At 35.3% G+C, this 22,628-nt stretch overlaps 1 protein-coding gene across 1 annotated transcript in view; it reads left to right on the forward strand.

The window, feature by feature from the left end:
- LOC131064398 (alpha-mannosidase) overlaps window positions 1–22,628 on the forward strand; it is a 386,960-nt gene that overhangs the window by 339,839 nt on the left and 24,493 nt on the right. The window contains exons 25-27 of the mRNA XM_057998531.2: window positions 14,084–14,194; window positions 14,290–14,382; window positions 14,551–14,598. Of these exons, the coding sequence (XP_057854514.1) occupies window positions 14,084–14,194; window positions 14,290–14,382; window positions 14,551–14,598 (252 nt within the window). The remainder of the gene's footprint in view (window positions 1–14,083; window positions 14,195–14,289; window positions 14,383–14,550; window positions 14,599–22,628) is intronic.

The following is a 22,628-nucleotide window of genomic DNA, read 5'->3' on the forward strand; positions in this document are numbered from 1 at the left end:
CAAAGAATTGTTCGATTTCTAAGGCAAAAAGTATTTATATTTCCCCAACAAGAGGTCAATTTCTCCCAAAAGTACATTTAATAACAATTAAATGTTATATAACATTTGTATCTTTTAATAATTCACACTTTAAACACCTTGGAATAGATGGCCAATATTAATTATTCATTTGGCCCCCTTTTAATGATGAACATGACCCTTTCTTTATGAAATAATAATTTTTTATAATATAACATTAAATGGCCTCATAGTAAAATTTTTATTAATAATCAAATAAGCCTAACTCCATGATTAATCGATATTTCTTCATTATGTCTGCACCGGGGAGTTGACCATTTTATTCTCTATCCAACCCATTGACTTACTAAAAATAGAAAGGGTCCCTCTCGATCATCTCCTGACTTATTGTAAATAGTAAGTATATGAAATTGAGCCCAAATGAAGTCCAATTTGAGCCAAACGAAGACCAAACTGGAACATACTGAATTTTGGAGAAGTCAAGAACCTCCATTAACCAAGCCTCTGCCTCAGAAGACCCTCTATCCACAATTATTAGCCTACGAGGGTCAGAATGATAGGCTAATCACTCAAGAATAGGAACGAGCTAAAAAGGGGACATTACATAATTTCTAACGCTCTCCCCTTTAATGGTGACTTAAATTAGTCGATCACATAAATTTTATTACAAATATTCTTCATCACTTTGATGACCAACTTCTCCAATACTAGAAGTGTGTTCCTTTTCTTTCCATGGCATTGTCCCGCAACTTTCCATCAAGGAGATCTCATGCTCTTTGTTTGCAATTCAGTACCACATATCCTAGCTTTTTATAATAGAAACACATTCCATTGCATATTTGAGTTTTGTCAAATCTTTTGATTTTTTTAGAAGTATTAGGCTTTTTTAAATAATGTCTTTTGAATAGATTTCCTATACCAACCAACTAATTTATCAAATAATAGAACTCATTAATGTTACACACTATATCTTCACCTCCTATTTTCAACTCATACAAATATTTCTTTATAGTTGTTTCTGCACTATAGCTTTACATCCTAATGGAGTATTTTTTGTTTCCCAAATTTTCTTAGATAATTTTTCTAGGTTTGGATAAACCAAGACCATTAATGGTCAAGGCTTTTTAATCTTGGCCTTCCTTTTTTTAAGTTCATTCACATCTATTGGTTTTCTCATAGTCCCATCAATAATAACCCAAAGATTGACCTTTCAATCAATAACAGTTATATCTATTTTGAAAATAATTTCCATCAAAGTTGTCATAAAGACTTAATTTATCGATTTTGTGTCTAAAATGATTTAATGGACATCAACTTCAACTGAAAATGTGTCTTCATAAAAATAATCTTTATATCTCCAATAAATGGCATACCTTTTCAGTATTTTTTTGATACGTAAATTGTAGTCTTGGGGATTGATTCTATTAAATTATCAGAAAAAGGTTTTGTAACCTTTCTAGTTTGGCTATGACCATTTTTGCCTCCTAGAAAGTACAAATATAAAAACTAGTAGCCATACATTCTATTCCCTTCTACTAATTACATATAACCTACTCTTGGAATATACAAAATGAAGCAATTTGTCTTGATGGACTATTATTTCTATCTAGTATCCTAGATTTTGTTGATCATCAGCAGGTTTTGCGTTAAGTCCAAGTTCTCCTTAGTTATGAACTCCTAAAGCTAATTGAACCCCTTTGTGGGTACCATTCTTAAGATCCTCTTCAAGAATAGAGGGACACTTTGTAGCATTCTACGATGACGGGGGAAAGTGGAGTGTATAGAAGTAAAAACCAAATGGAACCTCTCAACGTCCATCCCCAAGCCTTTAATTTGAAAAATTCCTTAGGAAGAGGGATACCTCTGCCCTCAGATACCATTATTAGCACATCTTCCAAGTTGTTGAGGAATTGCTTCCTAATTAGTCTTTTGCACAATTCCCCTATCATGTCCGTTGATTCTCTTAGGTATATGAGGGAAGCTAAAAACATTGACGAGATATTCATATTAACCTTATGTTGTGCGTTCTGCACACACACCCTGGCCTTGACGAGGACCCCCATGTTTGCGTTCTTCCTGTGGAAATGAGAGAGGTTCGAAGGGGTGTCTGACTGAAACTCACGTGTTTCTACTCTAGAGGCTGAATTTGTAAAAAACAAAGAGTCAAGCCAAAAAGAACATCGCGCAAAGCAACTGATATGGCCAAATTTCATTAAGAGAAAGGTGCACTATGAAAGTCGGGCATTTTAGGTGAAATAGCCGAATTTCATCTTAAAGCAAAAACAAAGATCCAAGGTAAAGCAAAAGTTCGATCATTCTCACCTAAAATCACGAATTTTGTCATAAAGGTGCGGTTTAAAACCAAAACTCGGCCCTTTATCAGATTTTGCAAGAAATGAAATAAGAGGAAGAAAATTGCTCATATACCCTAAAATGCCTAACAAAAATCTTGAGTTCACAACCTAAAACGAAAGACAGGGAAGTGTTTAAGATAACAAATCGCTCAAAATCCCTGAAAGTTGAGAATTCATCTAAAATCGTAAATCTCTCAAAATCACCCTTAGGCCAAAAAATATGTCGAAGAGGATCCCCAAAAAACAACAAAGCAAGAAATTAAATCAAACAAAAGTTCAGCAAGTCATGGGGAAGTCGCGCGATTTGCCCCTAAATGATCGAATTTCTTACTAAAGCAAGGAGGCGTGTGGAGCCAAAGTTTGGTGTTTTTACCAAATTTGCAAGATTAAAACACAAAGAAGAATCACACGTTTCCCACCAGAATGCCAAAGTTCACTTCAAGCAAAGGGCATTTAAAACTAAGACATGAAATCGCACATTTTAAGTGAGTGCCTAGTTTGCAAACAAAGTCCAAATTCACCTGCAGCTCGCTCATTTAGAGAAAAATAACCTGAATTTCTCCCTTAAAAGTAAAAAGATGAAATGAAAATATGGGGGGTCGATCTATTATCATGTCGCCTAAAGGACCCGATTTCAGCACTCACATAGGCATTTAAAATTCTTCCATTTTAGCTTAGTAAGCCGAGTTCTTGAAAGGTGTTTCTATTTTCACCTTAAGGACCGAGTTTGCTAGTTGTAAGAGGGGGCCATGTTTATAGGAGATCTCACATTATTTTTGCCCCAAGGTCGAAGTTTTGCCCTGGCATGACAGAACATCGAGTTAAAGAAAGTCAAACCATTTAATCCAAAGAAGCCAAGTTTTCTTCAACAAGGGACATTGAAACTTGAATTTATTTGTTGTTTATTTAATCTTTTGAGATGATTAATCCAGATTGAACCTGAAACTCAAATTGGAGGCATGATCACGATCAACGCCTAAAGAGAAAGGATGTAGAAGCGTAGGATCAAAACACTAGTCCCAGGCGCTACCAATGAGGAACGCACCGCAGAGCAACAAGGAAGCACAGAGAAACACACCACCAAATGACAAGTTGAAACCCCAGCAAGATTGAAGACAGTTGCAACACTCAGAGTGCTACAAAATATGCATATTCAAAAATACACAATTGAAATTAATTCTAGAAAATCAGTTTAAAAACTGAAATGCTTTATTGTAAAAGGACTATCTGTGGGCCTTGTTTAATGTATTCAAAACAAAGGGACATAGGTTAGTTATTTCCAACTATCGGATTCACCTGAATTGATGCCAAACAGTTGTAGGTAGTTGGAAAAGTGGTTGGGAGGATAAATGAGGATTAAATAGGCATGGGTTAAAGCTGCCAAGTTCTAGAATGCAAAACAGGACTATTGGATGCAGTCAATCTTGGTCTCTGGTTCAATTTGTAAAATCTATAAAAGGATGGATGCCTCTCATTGTAAAGGGTTAGAGTTTTTGTAGAAGGTTAGATTTTAGTAGTTAGACTATTAGGAGTAGAATAGAACTGCTGCAGAAATTGTTGTAATGGCAGTTGAAGCAAATATATGAACATTGAATATGGTGTTTGTTGTCTTTGTTTTCTTCTCTTTGCATGGTTTCCCTTCAGTTGGTTAGTTAGAGTTCAATGGTTTTAATGGAAAAATGTGGGGAGTATTTGATGCATTTTAGGTTCATACCATTGGGGGCCTGCTGAGTGTAGGTCACTATGCATGGTTAGTCTGAACCCAAAACTGTGCTTAGTTCAATTGTAGGTGTTTGTTTTAGGCTGCACCAGAATTGGGTGCCTAGTTGAATCCCCATAGTCTGAAAATCCATTTATCCTTTGGAGCTTGCACCATTCTTGTCGAGTTGTGAGGATGTCTATGGCAAAACAAGAATTGGTTTATAGAAATCTGTCTACCCACTGCATTAGCTGTTATCATCATTGCACTTAGTATCCCTAAACCCTTCCCTTTTGATTTTATTTCCCAACTTGAGAATCGCAACATCGTTGGATGCAGGCCGTCTTGTTGTAAACGTAAGGCTCTTATGTTTCCAGCAAAACACATCAAACCTTTGAGTTATCCCGCAATCATGACCTGACATTTGGAACCTTGAGGTTGTCCCCTTTGATCATATAAAACAGCATTAGGGATTCCTTATACAAGAGAGGATAGGATACTCAGCAAGAACATTATATTCTGTGTTGATCGGAGAGAGTGGCAGTAATATGATTTTAGCCACGTCAACACCTTGTACTTATGGTACATTTCCATGAAAGCCTCCCCTAGCACTCCCCTCACTACATGCAAACTCAGCCCATGATGGGTTTAAACACACACTTCAATCCCATCTCCTTGACTTCACCTATGAAGGCCATATGTCTACAAGAGTAGGTAAGGCAAATTGGAGTGTCCATACCTCCCTTCTCAAGAACACGGTTGTTACAAAATGACCCTCCTATTGCATTCTTATCAGGTTTTATTCTTTTAGAGGCAGCTCACATGTGCTATTACTAATGAGTTTTAGTGCTTCTTTACTATACCATCCTTGGCCAAATCCAAACACTACATTGAGTGATTCAAAAATGATTGTTGCTAATGCTAAACTTACTTCACTAATTAATGTGATAATTTGTCATCGTAGCTGGTTGCTCGGATGCTCTAAGCATTCCATCTTGTCATTCATCAAGTTGGCGAGTTCATCGACCACTGTATTGGCCTCACTATAGATATGATTTATTGTGAAGTCATCTAGCTTGGCAGCCACATCGGCTACCTTTTCCATCAAATCTTTTTGCTTCCAACTATGTAACGAGCTTGTTCTTATTGCATGGATTGCTATCATGGGGTCCCCTTCTATTTCGACTCTATTTAGTTCTAGTTTTAAGGAATATTGCAAGCCAAGTAAGCCTCCAACTTTGTCTTGTCGTTGGTTCCAACTAACAATTTGTTGGACATACGACCAACTATATTTCCCTCCTAGTCACAAATGATGCATCTTGCACTTGAAACTCTTGAGTTCCCTCAAGATGCTCCATCAACATTAAAGTTGAACCACCCCTTCGGTGGTGGTTCCCATTTGTCTTCTTTTCGCTTTCTTTGGGCTTCATCACCACCTATGTAGTGTCCCTTCTAGTTAGAGATCACTATCCTGCAAAACAGATTGTTAGAAATTTAGAATACAACAGATATATACATATATAACTAATCTAATTTGCAATTTACTTAAAAATACTAAATTAACATAATCACAATTCTCATCTAATAAAAAGGATACGAATGCCATACGGAGATATGTCCTTAGGCGGCTGTGAGGCTCGCCTTCTTGGAACCCATCTTGGTTCCAAGCCCTCCAGGAAATCAAAGATGAATTCGATTCCTATCTTGGATGTAATTTCTTACATCCAAGCCATCCAGGAAATCGAAGGTTAATTCGATTCCTGTCTTGGGTGTAATTTCTTACACCCAAGCCATCCAAGGAAGACCCTATGTCAATTCCTTGCCTTGGGTGATGCACCTCATCATCCAAGTCCTCAGAGGGGACCGGCCAGATCCGTCTCTTCTTGGTTGAACTTAGTCAATCAAGCCATACATATGCATATAGATGTTCAGTATCTATACTGCCCTAGGAATTATCATAATCCTTCCCTTAGACTAAGGGGAGTTTCCTCCCTATAGCCTCCAACTTGTATTTCACATTTATAATACATTTTTGCATTTTATTACTATTTTCCATTTCATAATCCACATTTACATACTCCTGATTTAATATGTATTCCCTAACACATATACATAAAAATGTTCATTAACCAATATTCACATTTATTTCTTTAACATATATTCCTACTATTCATTGATACGTATTTATTACTTATTTTCATACATATTAATTAACACCTAAGAACCTTTCATTAACAGGTGTATTCAGATGTTCATTATTTATATTAATATATATATTAACTATTCATTATATTCATTAATATATATATTAAATATTATTACTTATATCTATTTACACCTACATTCCGTGACACCTCTTACCTGTCTGCACCCGCAGTCTGGTCTCCAATCTGCAGTTCCTGCACTGTCTCCCTTGCCTTTCCTCCTCCTATCCTCAAGGAGAATCACACAAGATACCACAAGGTATTACAGACTATATCATATAATTTACTTAACTGTCATATAGACAGTTATTTATTAACTGTCATTATGACATTATTATATTATATCCCATTAATAACATTATATTATGTTATCTGCATTATGTAATAAAATTATTATATTACATTACATAATTATGTAATATTATTATTATATTATATTACAGTCTGATATTTTATTACCAGCATTATGCTATATTGACATCATTATATTATATTATATTAATACAGTATTAATAATATTGAATAGTGCCACATCATATTAGTACTACTTAATTCCTTAAGGCCAGCGAACTTCTTGTATGTGTCTCCTTAATTTTTACATGCTATTCTTTTTAACTATTCTCCCTATGCTGTGTGATGACTGTTATTAGTCAGGCTTATTTTCTTACTATTCCCCCGTATTTTTCCCTTTCTCTCATCATGAATTCTATTATATATCTTGTCTTATGACGAGACACACCTCTTTATCGAGCCTTTTGACTACATATTAATCGTGCCTTTTTGTTGTTTAATATTTGCTATCTTTTTAGTAGTAATCGCTACCCCTTACTAATAGAGATCACTCTAATCTTAATGTTAATTCATTGCCCATCTTAAAGATAATTGCTGTCGCATTATTTCCTTTAAACATGTGCAACCTCCTCTAATTGAGCAGCCACGTAACCACATTCTTTAGATTTCTTTTAATAACTTTTAGTCACTGATTTGAGGGAATCATGTATCTTCCTTAATATAGAGCTAATAATGTATAATATTATTAATTTAAAATTATAAATAAATAATAGTATTAGTAATAAACATAATATGTAAATTATGTTTATAATATTATTAATTTAATAAACAAATAAATAATAAATAATTCGTTGGTAATTATATTAATTAATAATAATTATTTCTTCATTTCATATGTATATATAACGATTAAGGAGGGGACATGACAACCTACCCCATTAACGAGGGGAATCTTGAGACCATACTAGTTCTTTTTCATCTAGTTGTCCTAGCTTGTGAAGGTTTTCCCACTTTGTGATTGTTGTGTCACTCTATTGTTAACTGTTTCTACAATGGCAATCTCCAACTTGTTTAAGAAGGATGACATAGACATCTCTTTCTTCTGAAAAATTATTTTGTTCCTCTCCTTCCGCACTTTCCACAACAATATGGATGGACATATGATCCAAAGACTAGAAAGCATTGTTTTTCTATTGAGTAATGGCCATTCTTTGAATAGGTTTTGGATGCCATTTCTAAGGACTCCTATCCATCCCAACCTAGCACACAACCATCTCCGACACTCCTATGCATACTGGCATGCGAGTAGGTGGTCTATCAATTCTTCCTCTGTTTTACAAAGGATAATAGATAGGGACCATTGTAACCTAGTTTGAAAAAAATTGTTTACTGTGAGAATTTTCTTTTGTAATATTGCCTAAACAAAGACCTTTCCTTAGGAATACAAAATTTGATCCAACAAAGGTGAATGGGCATCTTTGTTTCAACACACCCTTTCTACAACTCTATATCCATATTTAGCATTATACCATCTTTTTTTGGAGCAATTCCATCTCAGAATATTATTTCTAGCCCTAAAGTGGATTGTTCTTTCCTTTGAAATACTCCTCAATGTATCAACTTTAGGCTTTCGTATGTCCATTGAGTTGAAGTTTTTCCATCTCCAACTTGACAAGTCTACATTGTGATCTAAAATTACATAATCTACTACATGATTACCCCACAGGTTAGAGAGAATCCTTTTTCCCAGAGGAAGGTCCTCAACCCTATCTATGATGTAATATCCACCCCATGAATCTTCCCAAAAAGGATCAAATGACCATCATGGATCTCCAAGTAAGATATTCACACATGAGGTCTGCATTTGAGCATGAATTTCCATAAACAAAACCCTTGAGGGGGATCACACATTGTTTGGATTCTTCTATGGTTGGAGCTATCCAAATATTTTGTTGGAGCAACTTTACCCATTTACGCTATGGTTGTTCATACTTCTTCGAAACCAAAATTTTGATTTTCAGAGGGTTGCCTCCAGAGACACACCCAATCTTCTATCCTTGGTTCGCAAATTGAATCCTATGCAATCAATGGGATTTTCCTTTTCTTGGAGGCTTCTTTCTAGAATAACTTCATCATACTTTATTTTAGTTTTTGATTGACCTCTTCTTAAAGGGCTAGACATGACATTAGGTAGATTGGCAAAGCAAATAAAGCTGCTTTCAACTTGACTATTCTTCCTGCCCAAGGCAATCACCTTCCTTTCCAAGAGGATATTCTAGTGGCACACCTCAACAAGGTATCCCATAACTTGTTCGATCTAAGCCTTGGAGTTAGGAGAAGGTCCAAATAGGTGCTCAACAAATTTCTTCTTTTGAAGTCCAGTACATTAATGATTTCTTGCTACTCTGTGATGCCGACATCCCAAAAAAAGATCTCAAACTTTTGGGCATTTATCACTTGATCTAGAGGCTTAAGAGCATGTATTAGGATCTTCTTAATTAGTTTTGTTTTTCTCCTTTTAGCAATACTATTATCAAGAAAATGGGGGAACACTAATGAAAGTACTAAGCCCCAAGTAAGCTCTATGTGTTGTATTTATACCCCAAACTCAGTAGTACAAGAGGGATAACGAGTTAGTGTATATATATATGTTTGTTCGTCATGTACATATTCTAAGAGATTTCCTCTTACAATTTCTTCTCTCTCTCTCTCTCTCTCTCTCTCTCTCTCTCTCTCTCTCGCGTGTTACATTGTATCTTTTCCTATACAAATTTCTACTTGGTGGAACATGTCCCTTACGTTCTATTACTATTTTGGAGGGTGCCTCTTGAACCAAAAGTTTTGCAACCTCTGCAATGGTTTGTGGTAGGATCTTTGTGACTATTTTGGTTCTAGCCAATCTCTTGCTAATATCACCCCCTCTTTCAAAACATTGTCTTGTCCTCAAGCAACTCTACCCTTGCTATGCTGGAAGGATGTATTTTGATATCTCGTTGATATTAGCAAAAGTTGTATCCTACTGTACCTTAGCCTGCTATAGTAGTTGATTTTGCACATTGATTTGCATGAGAATGCGTTTTTCTTCTGGAAGTGTGGAGGGGATTTGGATTTGTTGAGATATTTTTTGTGTATCCTTGAAGAGTCTAGTGATGTGTACCAACCATAGACTACCCACCACCTTAAGTTTTTGAAACTTATGCCTTATCTACTCCCTCTAATCCTGCAACTACTTCCATCTATGCATGGGTCTTCCCACCAATGTCCATCAACCTGCCATAATATGTTGCTACTTGAAGGATGTATAGCTCAGTTCTGACCATTTGTGCTTTGATCTTCATCCAGAATTGGCAATATCTCGCACATCACTAAATTTAACCACAATAAATCAGATAGAATATCATCTCACCTACACCACATAAACTATCATCACAAACAAATATATCTAGTCTTCAAAGGGAACTTGGCACAATATCATGAATGCATCCCAATGCAATAAAATCGATGATTGACATGTTGAGGGATCCTCATCTCAAACATGTCGGTGGTCCATACACCATGAGTTGCAAAGGCACCAAATAGACATAGAAATAGATCACAAAATAATCACTTAGAAGCAAAATACAATCACAAACCTATTCATCCTTGGACATATAGTCTAGCTAGGTCAAGATCAACACCTCTGCAAATTGCAAACAAGAAGGGCATTGCACCAATCCCTTTTGCATACCTATTCCATCCTCCATTACCAATCCCATTACCTCATTTCTTAGCCATACCACACCCACTTAATGTTTTTGAAGCCTATGATGCCCTTAGGAACCTTCATGTTTATATTCCCTTAACTTGAACCAATGGATCTTCTATTCCTCTCACATCTTATGAATATACCCATCATAATCCGAACCCACCCTAGACTACCATCCCATCCTCTATCTGACGCACTAATATGAAAGGTTGGTGAAGTAAATAGGAAAGATGATAATAAGAATAATGGACAAGAAGATGAATTTTCAGAATCTATACAAACATCGTTTTCTTTTAGAGATTGTGATATTTCCATTGCCTTTGGGCTTTGTAGCATTAATATTTTCTATGTATGATGGAAAAGGATATTTTAATACAAATCTTAAGCCTTATATAGCAGCATGTGCAGATTTTATATATAAGGATAGTATGCGAGCGAAAAATTTCCAAGATCCTATAAAGATTACGCTAATGATGGTTTCACACATTTTCTTATAGATTTATTCATTCATTTATGGATTTCAAAAAATATTTCTTAGTCAATTCAAAGTGAATATGGTCCTTAGAGTTATAGTTTCTATTTATTCGAATGTGTCCAAGGGACAAATGGAAGAAGTAATGATTGTGTGATGAGATTCTCTTTTATGTGTTCCAAATTTATTATACCTTTGCATGATTCAAAGCTTCAGACTATCTTTAAACCAATTTAGGATAATGTGCACCTCAATAATTTTGTTTTTTTTTATGGATCTATGTGCTTATGTCAAACAATGGAATCTATGTTACTTGCAAGAAATGAATTTAGATATGGCCCAAGTTTCAAAGTCTGTTCTTTTTCAAAGTGTAAAGTACAAATAAAGTGGCTCATACATTATAGGATTTTACTAAACTTGATGATTTTATGGACACTGTCCTTAAGCATTATTGACATAATTTTATTATTCTTCTTTTTATTCATCCTATAGACACAACCCAACTTTCTTAATGGTATAAAGAGAATGCATATAGTAGTTATCATTAGTTAATGGAAATTTTATTGATAGTACCATGATCAAAGTTGTAGGCATAAATGATAATGTTAATCCAACAATTACATTTTCTAATACTCCTTTGGAAATCTTTATAAATCCATTTCCAAAGCATTCTAGCAATGTGGAGGCTATTGTTATTAAGGACAATAATGATAATGTTGATGCTACATATTCTTCCAAGACACCAGTTATTTGATGAATTTTTTTCAAAAGACAATTATTATGGTCCATTATATTTTGAGGGACATATTCATCAGATGTCTCATACTCAATTCTTATTAGATCGTATGTGTCAATATAATATTGTACAAAAGATAAAATTGTTTAATAGCCATATCAAACATAAGGATTATGGAAATTCAATAGTTTTATTGAAAATGACATGGAATGTTAACTTATATATATTAGGTTGCACTATTCTAAGGATTCACATTGGACCTAAATAATTTCAAGCTTTATTTCATGTTGTTCCTTCTTCAAATAAATTTGGTATTTTTCTTTATAGACTATGGATTGATCAATGCAAATTTGTGCCTTCATTTTTACATCAATGCACTAAATTTGCACATGAAGGACAAGTGATTAATAATTTAAAATACATAGACCTCATTACAAGCCAATTTCAAATACTAGTCATTTCAACATTAGATACATTTATTGATACACATAACAATGTTTCATATGAAAGGGATGATGATGTTTATGATTTGCATACAATTCATCTAGATGACCTAGTAAGAATTCATTTGACACTTGAAAGAGGCCACATTCTAAACAGAGAAGAATAAAAACAAGCAAATATGGAACCAAACAACACAAAGAATATTTGAAAGAAAAATCAAAAGTAACTTGTTGAATTCAAAACCAAAGCAAGAAACATGGTAACAAAAAAAATATGTTGGACTACAACCAAAATCAACTAACACATAACCACAACAAATGAAGCAAATATGAGCTAAAAGGGATGGTTTATCAATTGATGAAGTGTTGCATCAAGTAATCAAGAGAAAATACATCATAAAGAAGAGCATAAAAATAAGAAACAAGAAGATAAATTTGATGATATATTTAGGATGGAAAATGGTGACCCCATGGACGAGGAAGAAGAATTTGTCAATTGATGGTCTTGTTACTATTTCACAATCATTACTTTTTTTGGGTATTTGGGCTTTTTTAATTTTCTCTAATCTGTTGGGTAATGCTTATTCATAATCCAATCCTATCCAACATAGATCCAACTTGACTATCTGGCCCTTTACCCAAGTCATGCCATGGGTGCAAGGTTGTCTTTGTAGGTATAATCATGATCCTTATAATTTCAAAATCAAAATCAAACATTTAGCCAACTAACCCCATCATACACTTTGGTCCCAAGATGACTATGCATAGATCTTTATTGGTGTTATGTTTGTATATTAAAGAATTCATTTTCACTCATTTTGGTCATCAACCAATCAATGGAAGATCAATTCTCTTCCATTGATTAGCATAATTGATCACAAAAGAACAATCACTTGCATCTACACTCAAATTTAGAAGATAATCTAGAATATTTAATGACATTCATGCTAGCATGTGAATCACCTAGCAGCCATTCCAGAATTCATCACAATATGTGATGCAGGAGCACCGGTCTAGTTCTTACCGGTTGGGTAGTTTTCAGTGGAATTGCTTGAGAGCGTGGCATTTCTTCATGTTTGAGTGTTTAGCATTGTGGTTTTGGGTTTATTCCCTTGTGTTCGTGGTCTTTATCATGTTCGAGTTTCATAGCACTTGGCTTTGTTTCCGGTGAGATGTGGATTCCGATATTGTCCCGGTTGATGTGTTCTTACCGGTTAGTCTGGTTGTATGTTGAGCTAAGATGATTTCGGGTTGCGGTTGATCTTCGTGACTTGTCGATCGTTAGAGGTGTTGCTTTGGGTCTTGGCCGGTATTCCCGGAAGTCCATGCATCGTTTTATGATTTGGAGATTGTTCTTATGATTTGAGCCAACATGTTACCGTTGCATGTTTCATGAACTAGTTGGTCTTTGGGCCGACTTGATTGAGTTGTAATTATTTGCAGATGATATAAATGGAAGCTTGTGAATCATTTGAAGATAGAGAGAGAGAAGTTAGAAGATTGAAGACAGAGCTTTGAGATTGAGAAAAGATGTAGAACCGGTGAGATTCTGATCCAGTAGGACTGAGACGGGAAGGTTGTGGTCCGGATTAGGATAGAACCGGCAGACTGTTACTGAAGGCTGACTTGATGTGTAGATGATTTGCGGATCTTGTAATTGCATTGTAAGCATTGTTTGTATCCTGGACTGCAATCCAGCATGTGGCATGTATAATTCTTCAAATTGTAATAAGATTCATTCACATTGTTTACCGGTTATGTGTTTTGTGTTGTTACCGGTTGTTCTTTCTGTTGTTTCTGGCACCTTGTTACCGGTTACCGGTATGCTTTGCATGGTTTATGTGCTCAGCTGCAAGGTTGGGTTGTCCTTCATTGGATCTCCCTGCCTTGACTACGTCAATATGAATGATGTGGTTATGATCTGTATGTAGATACATTTTTTTTGTAATGTTTCTTGTGCAATCTTTAGTTTTAGATTAATTCTAGAATCCACTTATAGTTGAAAGATGATGTTGGTCTAAAAGATATGATATTATATAGGACTTTAAGTTTTCAACTCATTTAAGCGTATAATAATAATATGAAGTAATTAGATGCTTATACAAGTTTCATATCTTCTAGGTAAAAGGCACCTATTATGTTAGCATCAATGCTATTGGAAATGGTGCGCAATGGCGTCGCACTACTGGTCAGGAAATATATTCGCCGCTACTATTAGCTTTCCCACAAGAGGTAACAAATTTGTAGATGTTGAGTTAATTATTTACTTAAAGAACAAATTAGTTACAAGATACTTTATAATATAACTTGTGCACTTTGTCTAACAGGAGGCCCAAAAATGGAATGCTTCTCATTCTAGTTTTATAGCAATGGATCAAAATTACTCATTACCAAACAATGTTGCCATAACCACCCTCCAGGTTACTATTTGTAGCGACTTTGCACATATTTACCTCATGAAAGATACAAGTATATTTGTCATTTTGTAATCAAATTGAAGAGAATAGACTAGCATTTTTAAATAGTTATATTGAGTTTTTTAGTGTCATTCTTGGAGTGGTTTCATTAATGAATTTTTGTTCAAATAGGAACTTGAAGATGGAAGTGTGCTTCTACGACTAGCTCATTTGTATGAGGTATTTCTCAAACTAAATATTATGTTATTCCATATGCTACAAGTTTAGGACAATTTAAACAAAACGAAAACAAATCATCAAAGTATAGAACTCACATAAGAGGAATAATTGTAAGAAAAAACCCACCAATTTAACTTGGGAGATAAGTATATTTGTCACAAACAAGTTCTTAAAACATGAAGTTACTCAAAAAGATAACATAATAATAAATTTGCATATGTAGGACAAATGAATTCCAAATTATATGTGAATAGAGAAAAGGGGATATATTATGATATAATCCTCTTTGAAAAGGATCATTGTCAAGAAGCTATGTAGGCCCCATAAAGAGACATCAAGATATGATGTCAAAAGGTTTGATTAAGAAAATTAATAATAGTTAATACATTTTGATTCCTATTCATTTTTTAATTCATTTTTCATATTTTTTTGGAAAAAGTGATCAAAGATGAGAACTACAATGAAGGGTGAATAGAAAGACATTATAGGATAAATAAGAATTAATTTTATTGGATCTTGTAATTGAGAAATTTTTCGTATTGATTTAAAATTTGCACTTATTAAATAAAACCTCAACAATTTAATCGAGTGGAACAATCCTTCAATTTTAATTTTGCATTCAACATTAGTACAATTATTTGTTATGACCTATATTATCTAATTGGAGTCGATGTTGAATATGTCTTAAATTGTGTTGATAAAACGATAGAACCTAGTATAAAAAAAGTTCTATAATTCTCAATCTAAAAGAAAAATGGTGCGACATCATAGGAGAGCAAAAACGTAGAATAATGATTTGGGGTAGAAATTCATCCCTGCCCTTGATAAGCTTCCACCATCAGACGATATCAAAAGCAAAACATTGGACATCAATGTATATATGATATTGTTGATAGTGATGTGGCTGTTCTTCATCAGACAACTATAATTGGTAGAGTCTTTGGGGGGTTTTACTGCAGAGAAGAAACCAAACTCTGGATCAAGAACAATTGGGATAATGCTTATGTCGAAATCTACTTTTTTCCAAAAAACTTCTTTTGGTGGATTTCAACAATGAGAAAGATAGAGATATGGTTTTGGAGAAAGGGCCATCACATTTTGATGGCCTCTTTGTTTTAGCATAGAAATTGAAATCAAATTTCAATCCAAGAGCTATGTGCTCCTCAGATGGATCTTTTTGGGTTAGGTTATATAACTTACCATTAGAGTACTAGTCTGTGGACTATTGGAATCCAATCGGCAATAAACTTGACCAAACCCTAGATGCCAATATGGATGATGAAGATTCAACACTCTATTCTTGAATACAACTTATTTTCATTGCAAAACTACCCTAGTCAATTCAGCTTCACACCTCTAATAGGGTTTGAACTCAGAGAATGGAAATCGAATAGAAGAAATTCTACTGCCTCATATGCAATAGCTGGTCACATTCAAAATCAAGGTGTATGCAACCCCCAACTAAATGGACTTTGAAAAAAAAAGGTTTCAGAATTAATGGATATCTCAAAAGTGGGACGACAACCTTCTTGTGACTAGGATGAGTTGAAAACATGACAAAATGATGAAGAAGCATCTCTAGCCAATACCATCTCAAAGAATGTTCCCTAATAAGGAAAATCATAGTCCTAAGGGTGGATCAAAAGAAATTGTGGTGGTTGAGGATAGAGAAGATGTGTTTTTTATTAAGGCAAAAGCATGTTTTGAGGGGACCCAAAACCCTCAGATTTTACCAAGGTCTGGAACCCACAATACAACATTGCTAAGAGGAATAATCATGAAGAAACAACAGCCCAACTACAACCATGACAGGAAAGGATAGTGGCAATCACATGCCCAAGGGTTTTACCAAGGCTCCCTTAACCTTCAACAAATACCATGGGTATTCCCAGGCACCCATAACTTTCAAAGACACCAAATTACAATAGATATTCATAGAAGAAAAATCTGGACACATAGGGTTTTGAAAGGCTCCCCTAACCTTCACAAAGAACAAGGGTTTAACAGGAACCCTCAACCAAAGAACAAGGATAATCCCAGCCCCTTTAACCTAAGACTAAATCTCTAAGTAGCAAAAAGCTAGCTCAAGCCTTAACCAAAAACAACCACAGTCTATGATGGGCCCTTGAAAACTACCAGCGACCAGACAAACAAAATAACACAATAAAAACATAAAGAGCAGAACAAAAACCTCACTCCTGAAGAAACTTGTTGCACCCACCTTCACCTCAATAGAAGGAAGATCAACTCCGGAACAAACCCTCTCCACCTCAATAGAAGAAGGGGCCACCTCAATAGGCCAGCCCAAAGAAGACCGAAGATATAGTTGAGAAACCAGGAGCACAAGAGGGTTGGGTTTTAAGAAGGCTCACAAAACTTTACAGTGTTGAAGAGCCATAGGCCAACAAAACACCAGCAAGAAAGCCTCCACCCACAACCCCATGTAATGTCCCCTTTTTCAGACTTGCAATAATTTAATCCTGAGACATCAATTTCAAATTAAAATGAGAATGGTAATCTATTAATAAACATAACTTTATTAAAACTGAACACATTTCATTAAAATATTGAATTTTAAAAAGAGTAGAACTTATCTTGGCACTCTCTTTGATTTATCCAAACAAAATTCTTCAACATGTTGTTGACTCCTCTTAACAATTTGTTAACCCTTTGGTAATATTGATTGCTCAAATCACAAACAAAGATTCCCAAATTCCCCTAAAAGCTTAAGTGGTGTTGAAATTAAAAACACAATCAATATCTCCAAATATTAAAAGTGGGCCCCATTCCCCATAATGGAGCTGCTGCTAAAAACACAAAAAAGTTGTGAAATCTTCAACCTTTTCTGCAAATACTGTTGGAAGATTCTTTAATTATAATATTCTGAATAATTGTTGGATGGACCCACAAAGCACTTTGGCAAGCTTCTTCTAATATTAATAAACCTGAATTTTTGTTGAAATCTTTTTCCTTAAATTCTGATATCTCTGTCAGCACAAAGGACCCCCCCACATGGTATTCCTTCCTTTATAATTTTCTGTATGATATTATACTTGGAAAACTTTTTCACACATCCACTGTTCTCTTTTTTATTCGAGAACTTGGGTGTGTACCCGAATATAGACTTGTTCGTCATACACTGCACTCCTTACTTCAAATATTCTCTTCTTTACACATCAGATTGCTGGGGCATGTGAGATATATCCTTTCATCACACCACACTTCACTAGTTACCGTTCACACATAATGCCTTTCTTTTTTTTTCCCCTTTTTAAAACTGATATCTAATCTGTATATATATCCCCTTCTTACCCTTACGTGAAAGAGTTATATCTCTTCATCTCACTCATACGTGAAGAGGCATGTCTTATTGATGAGGTTTAGGTTATGTTTAGTTTGACATTATATCGTCATTGATTGTAATTATAAACTACGAAACTATATGATTATATGATCAAACTATATTATATCACCAAACTAGAATACCATACTATATTATAGATCATCGATTATATTATTCTTCAATATATAATTATCATTTGCGGTCTGTTTTTATCTCTTCATATCGCTTTTAATAAAATATGATACGATCTGTCATGATTATAATTTGCCGTCTGTATATCGTATTTCTCACATCCAATATTCATATCGCTGTTTTCTTTAATTTAACCATCGATCAATACTCATGACTCATGAAAGGTTCTGAAGTTGAAATAATCAATTTTGATAAAGTTCCTTTTAAAAGTATAGACGCTGTCCCAATATAAGTCTTCTAAAAATTGCTGTATATAATCACTGCATTCAGATGACCACAATCGCTGCCTTTCTATAGTCAATTTATCTTCTATGAAAAGTGGCACTTAATTTGACTTAGAATCTTTTAATAAAATTGTCCCAAGGAAGAATAGAATCAACCAGCATAATATGAAATGCACATGCCCCTTAATGTAATCTTATGATATGAAGTCTGTTGTTCATTAAGTCGCTGTCATTAATTACTGTACGTTCTATGTAATGTTTATAATAATATTGATTTATTCTTATTTGAATATTTTCAGAATATTATTATTAATGAATGTTAATTAAATAATAATATTTAATAAATAATTAAGTATTAAATAATTTCATTTAATTTTCTATTAATAAATAATATAATTAAATAATAATATTTAATAAATAATTAAGTATTAAATAATTTCATTTAATTTTCTATTAATAAATAATATATTGATAATATTTATTTCATTAACCTTTTATATATATAATAATCAGGGAGGGGATATGACACATTACTACTAAACATTAATTAGAGGAAAATCGCGAAGTCTTATAAATGAGATGATTTTCCAATATCATTAAATGTTAATTAATAAATGTTTTAATTATTGTATTTATTTAATCCAATGTCCAAAGAGGGGTTATGACACCCCACCTCTATAGGAGCAGAAGAATAAACGAACCCAAAACTGGTGTAGAAAGCCACAAAGCACCTCAGCAGCAAAGAGATAGCAAGACACAGTCCCAAAAGGTCTCCCTCAACAAAACCCTCAACCCAACAAGCAACCCCAAAAAGAAAGCCATCCACCTCAAGAGGACAAGCAACGAGGGGGAAGAAGAGTGAAGGACACCACCACCGGGCCCTCTCCATCAAGATTTGCAAGAAAAAAACCTGAGCCATCACACCGGTCAAGCCCCACCAGCAAAGGAAAAATCCTCAGACACATTGGGTCCAAACAAAACAAAAAAACATCAAGGGGGACTCTAGAGACACCAACAAGGCTCCGAACTCCAATAGAGAGCTGGCCAAAAAGCGCAAACAGAGGAACATCAACGAGCCCCTCACACAAAGCTCCGACCACAAAACCCCTGCACCTACCAAAGACCGCAAGGACGGGCAAGGGAAGGAAGGAAGGGGAACAAAAGCCACTGCATCCAAGCACAAGCTGAGCAAAACCCTCGGCCTCAAAACAGAAAAAGGCACAAGCCCCATTCGCACCGCTACAGCCACATCTCGCTAAAGGTAAGAGCTCGAAGCAGAGGCAAGGCGGAACACAGCGCCGCCGAGCCAACAAGGATAGAGAAGATGTGCTGGAAGAGGAAACTTTTTCACAGTAGGAGATTGAAGATGATGATTTGGACATCATTGATCCAAGAAACATAAGCCAATCTGCTGCTAAGTTGTTAATCTTTGGATCTATCAGGTCAAAGAGTGGAAGGAAAACCAACATACAAAAGTGGGCAAAGGATGCACTTTTCCGAGAGAAAACCTCAATCAAATCTTATTTGCTGAAATCTAGGGGAGGAGAGCCCTCCCTTGGAGGACAATGAAGATCCTCAAGAATATTAAGGGTGTAAATGCCCCTAACAAGTGGCACATGATCAAGCACTAGTTGGAACACCAATTGATCGACCTAGTCTTTATACAGGAATCCAAGCTTTCTTCAATTTCGTCAAACATTGTCAGGGTTTCCAATGGCATTAAAATAATATGGAAACCCAACAAAACTTTGGTGGATCTTTTGGCCACCAATCAAAACTAGATGAAGGTTAGTGTTACTATGTTAGAAGTCTTTCCCACAACCTAACATTTTGCCTTTATAATATATATGGTCCAATAAAAACAACAAACAAAAAAAGTTTGTACGAAATTCTAAGCTATGATTTTCAAGTGATTACAGTGTACTATTGGCAAGAGAGGAATGCTATTGGAAATCCAAATCAAGGGAAGTATGGTTAAAAGGAGATCTCAACACAAAATTCTTCCAAAACATAGCAAAGGTGCGAAGGGGATAGAAGAAGATTACGCAACTATAGAGCTCGATGGCTGAAATCAGATGGAGTCCAAAAACATAGAAATGGAAGGGGCACATTTTTTTGAAAAATTTGTTGGGTGGCATTGAAAGTACGAAGCCTCTCCGGTATGGCTCAGTGGACTACATTCCTTGGCTGGTCTTGCAGGAATGAATTTTTTATCTCCCCCATCTCAGTAGATGATGTAAAAGTGGCCACCTTTCAGATGCACTTGGAGAAAGGCCCAGGGCCCAACAATTTCCCAACTCTAGTTTTCCAGACTTGTTGGGATTTCATGGGGGAGTACATATGGGGGGTTGTAGAAGAATCTAGGAGGAAGGAATATATTTTGAAGGATCTAAACAACACCAATATTGCACTAATTCCAAAAAAACAAGATTGCTCCTTTGTTGATTTTTGGCCCATATCACTGTGCAACACTATTTACAAAATCATTGCCAAGGTAATGGCAAATAGACTAAAATGGATTCTACCAAAACTGATTTCCCACAAGCAAAGCGGTTTCCTTCTAGACAGGAACATCTTAGATGACATTATCATCGCACATGAGGTTTTGTATTCGATAAAGAAGTACATTTTGAAAGGGATGTTATTGAAATTGGATATTAGTAAAGCATACAACAAAGTTTAATGGCATTTCCTCATTAAGGTAATGGAGAGATATGTTTTCTGTGAAAATGGATCAAATGGATCTTTGGCTGCATCTCTTCTCCAAGATATTCAGTATTAATTAATGGGATTCCTTATGGTTTCTTTGAGGGAGCGTGTGGTCTTAGACAAGGGGATCTCCTAACCTCCTTTCTATTCGTTCTAATGGCAATCACACTAAGTCAAGAGATCTCAGCATTGGCATAGAGTGGAAATTGGAGAGGTATCAATGCCATTAATGGCTTGTCGGGTTTCATACACCCATTCTTTGCCGACAACACTATGTTATTTGGCGATTCTATGTTGGGAGAAGCTGATACAATCAACAATGTGCTAGAAGAGAATACAGCTACCTCCAACCAAATCATTAACAAAGACAAATCAAAAGAAAATATCTTCATTACCAAAAATGCCACTCAGAGAAGGATAGCTCATCTTCTCAGCTTCAACTTTGAAAAGCTCCCTTGCTCATACCTTGGTGCCCCACTATTCAATGGAGCAACGAGAGATACTTTGTTGAGTGAAAACTACAAATAAGTGTGGAAGGAAATGGAGTGTTGGAAAGGGTAGTGGCTCTCTCTCATAGGAACGATTGCTATGTTAAGAGTCGTGGTGGAAATTTTATATGCTTTCCTGCATTGAAATCACCAAAGGCATGGCTCATAAACTCTCAGCCCAACAAAGGAAATTTCTATGGGAAGGATCGAATGACAAGAAGAGAATTCCATTGTTTGCATGGGAAGAAGTCGAAAAATGTAAAGCAAATGGTGGAGCTAGAATTTGTGATCTACAACTACAAAACATTGCCTTGGGAGAAAGCTCATTTGGTGACTTTACAGAAATCCTAATGCTATGTGGTGTAGAGTATTACAGAAGAAATATTTGGATGAAGGTACACCAATTCATCTTTTGACCATTGCAAGCCTCACACAGCTCCTCTTTTTGGAATTTTATGTCCAAATGTAGGATCCTAATAATGGATCTTCTAAACATAAGATGAGGAATGGATACAAAGCTTCATTCTAGCTCAATTCGTGGAATGACTATCATCCAATATCTTCTATACCCTAGTCAGAAGGTATCAATCAGATCACTAAAATAGTATACGGTAGCAAGGTACATGATCATATGGAAATGCTATGGGACAGTGGTTCTGGATCATTAAAATGGAAAAATTTTGAAATGATAAATCTGAACAATTGGAAAATATTATTGGAAGAATTGAATAACCAGCATATGATACTCTCAAACAGTGAAAGACAAAATAATATGGTGCGCAACAAAGACAAATGAATACTTTATAAAACTCAGGTATGAAGTTACATCAAGGGATTGTGAGACTTGCTCTTGGCCCACTAGACTAACTGGGATCAAAATATGCCCACTAGACTAACTGGGATCAAAATATTCTTCCAAAGGTGGGTGCCTTTACATGGACCACTCTTCGTAACTAAATCTTAATAGGGGACAAATTAATGAAGTTGAGATTCTTAGGTCCATTCTAATGCCCAGTGTGTAAAGCTCATGATGAAATAGTGGGTCATGTATTCATCCACTACGAAATTGCCTAA

Source organism: Cryptomeria japonica, chromosome 5, assembly GCF_030272615.1.
Source record: "Cryptomeria japonica chromosome 5, Sugi_1.0, whole genome shotgun sequence".
In the NCBI taxonomy this organism is placed as follows: domain Eukaryota; kingdom Viridiplantae; phylum Streptophyta; class Pinopsida; order Cupressales; family Cupressaceae; genus Cryptomeria; species Cryptomeria japonica.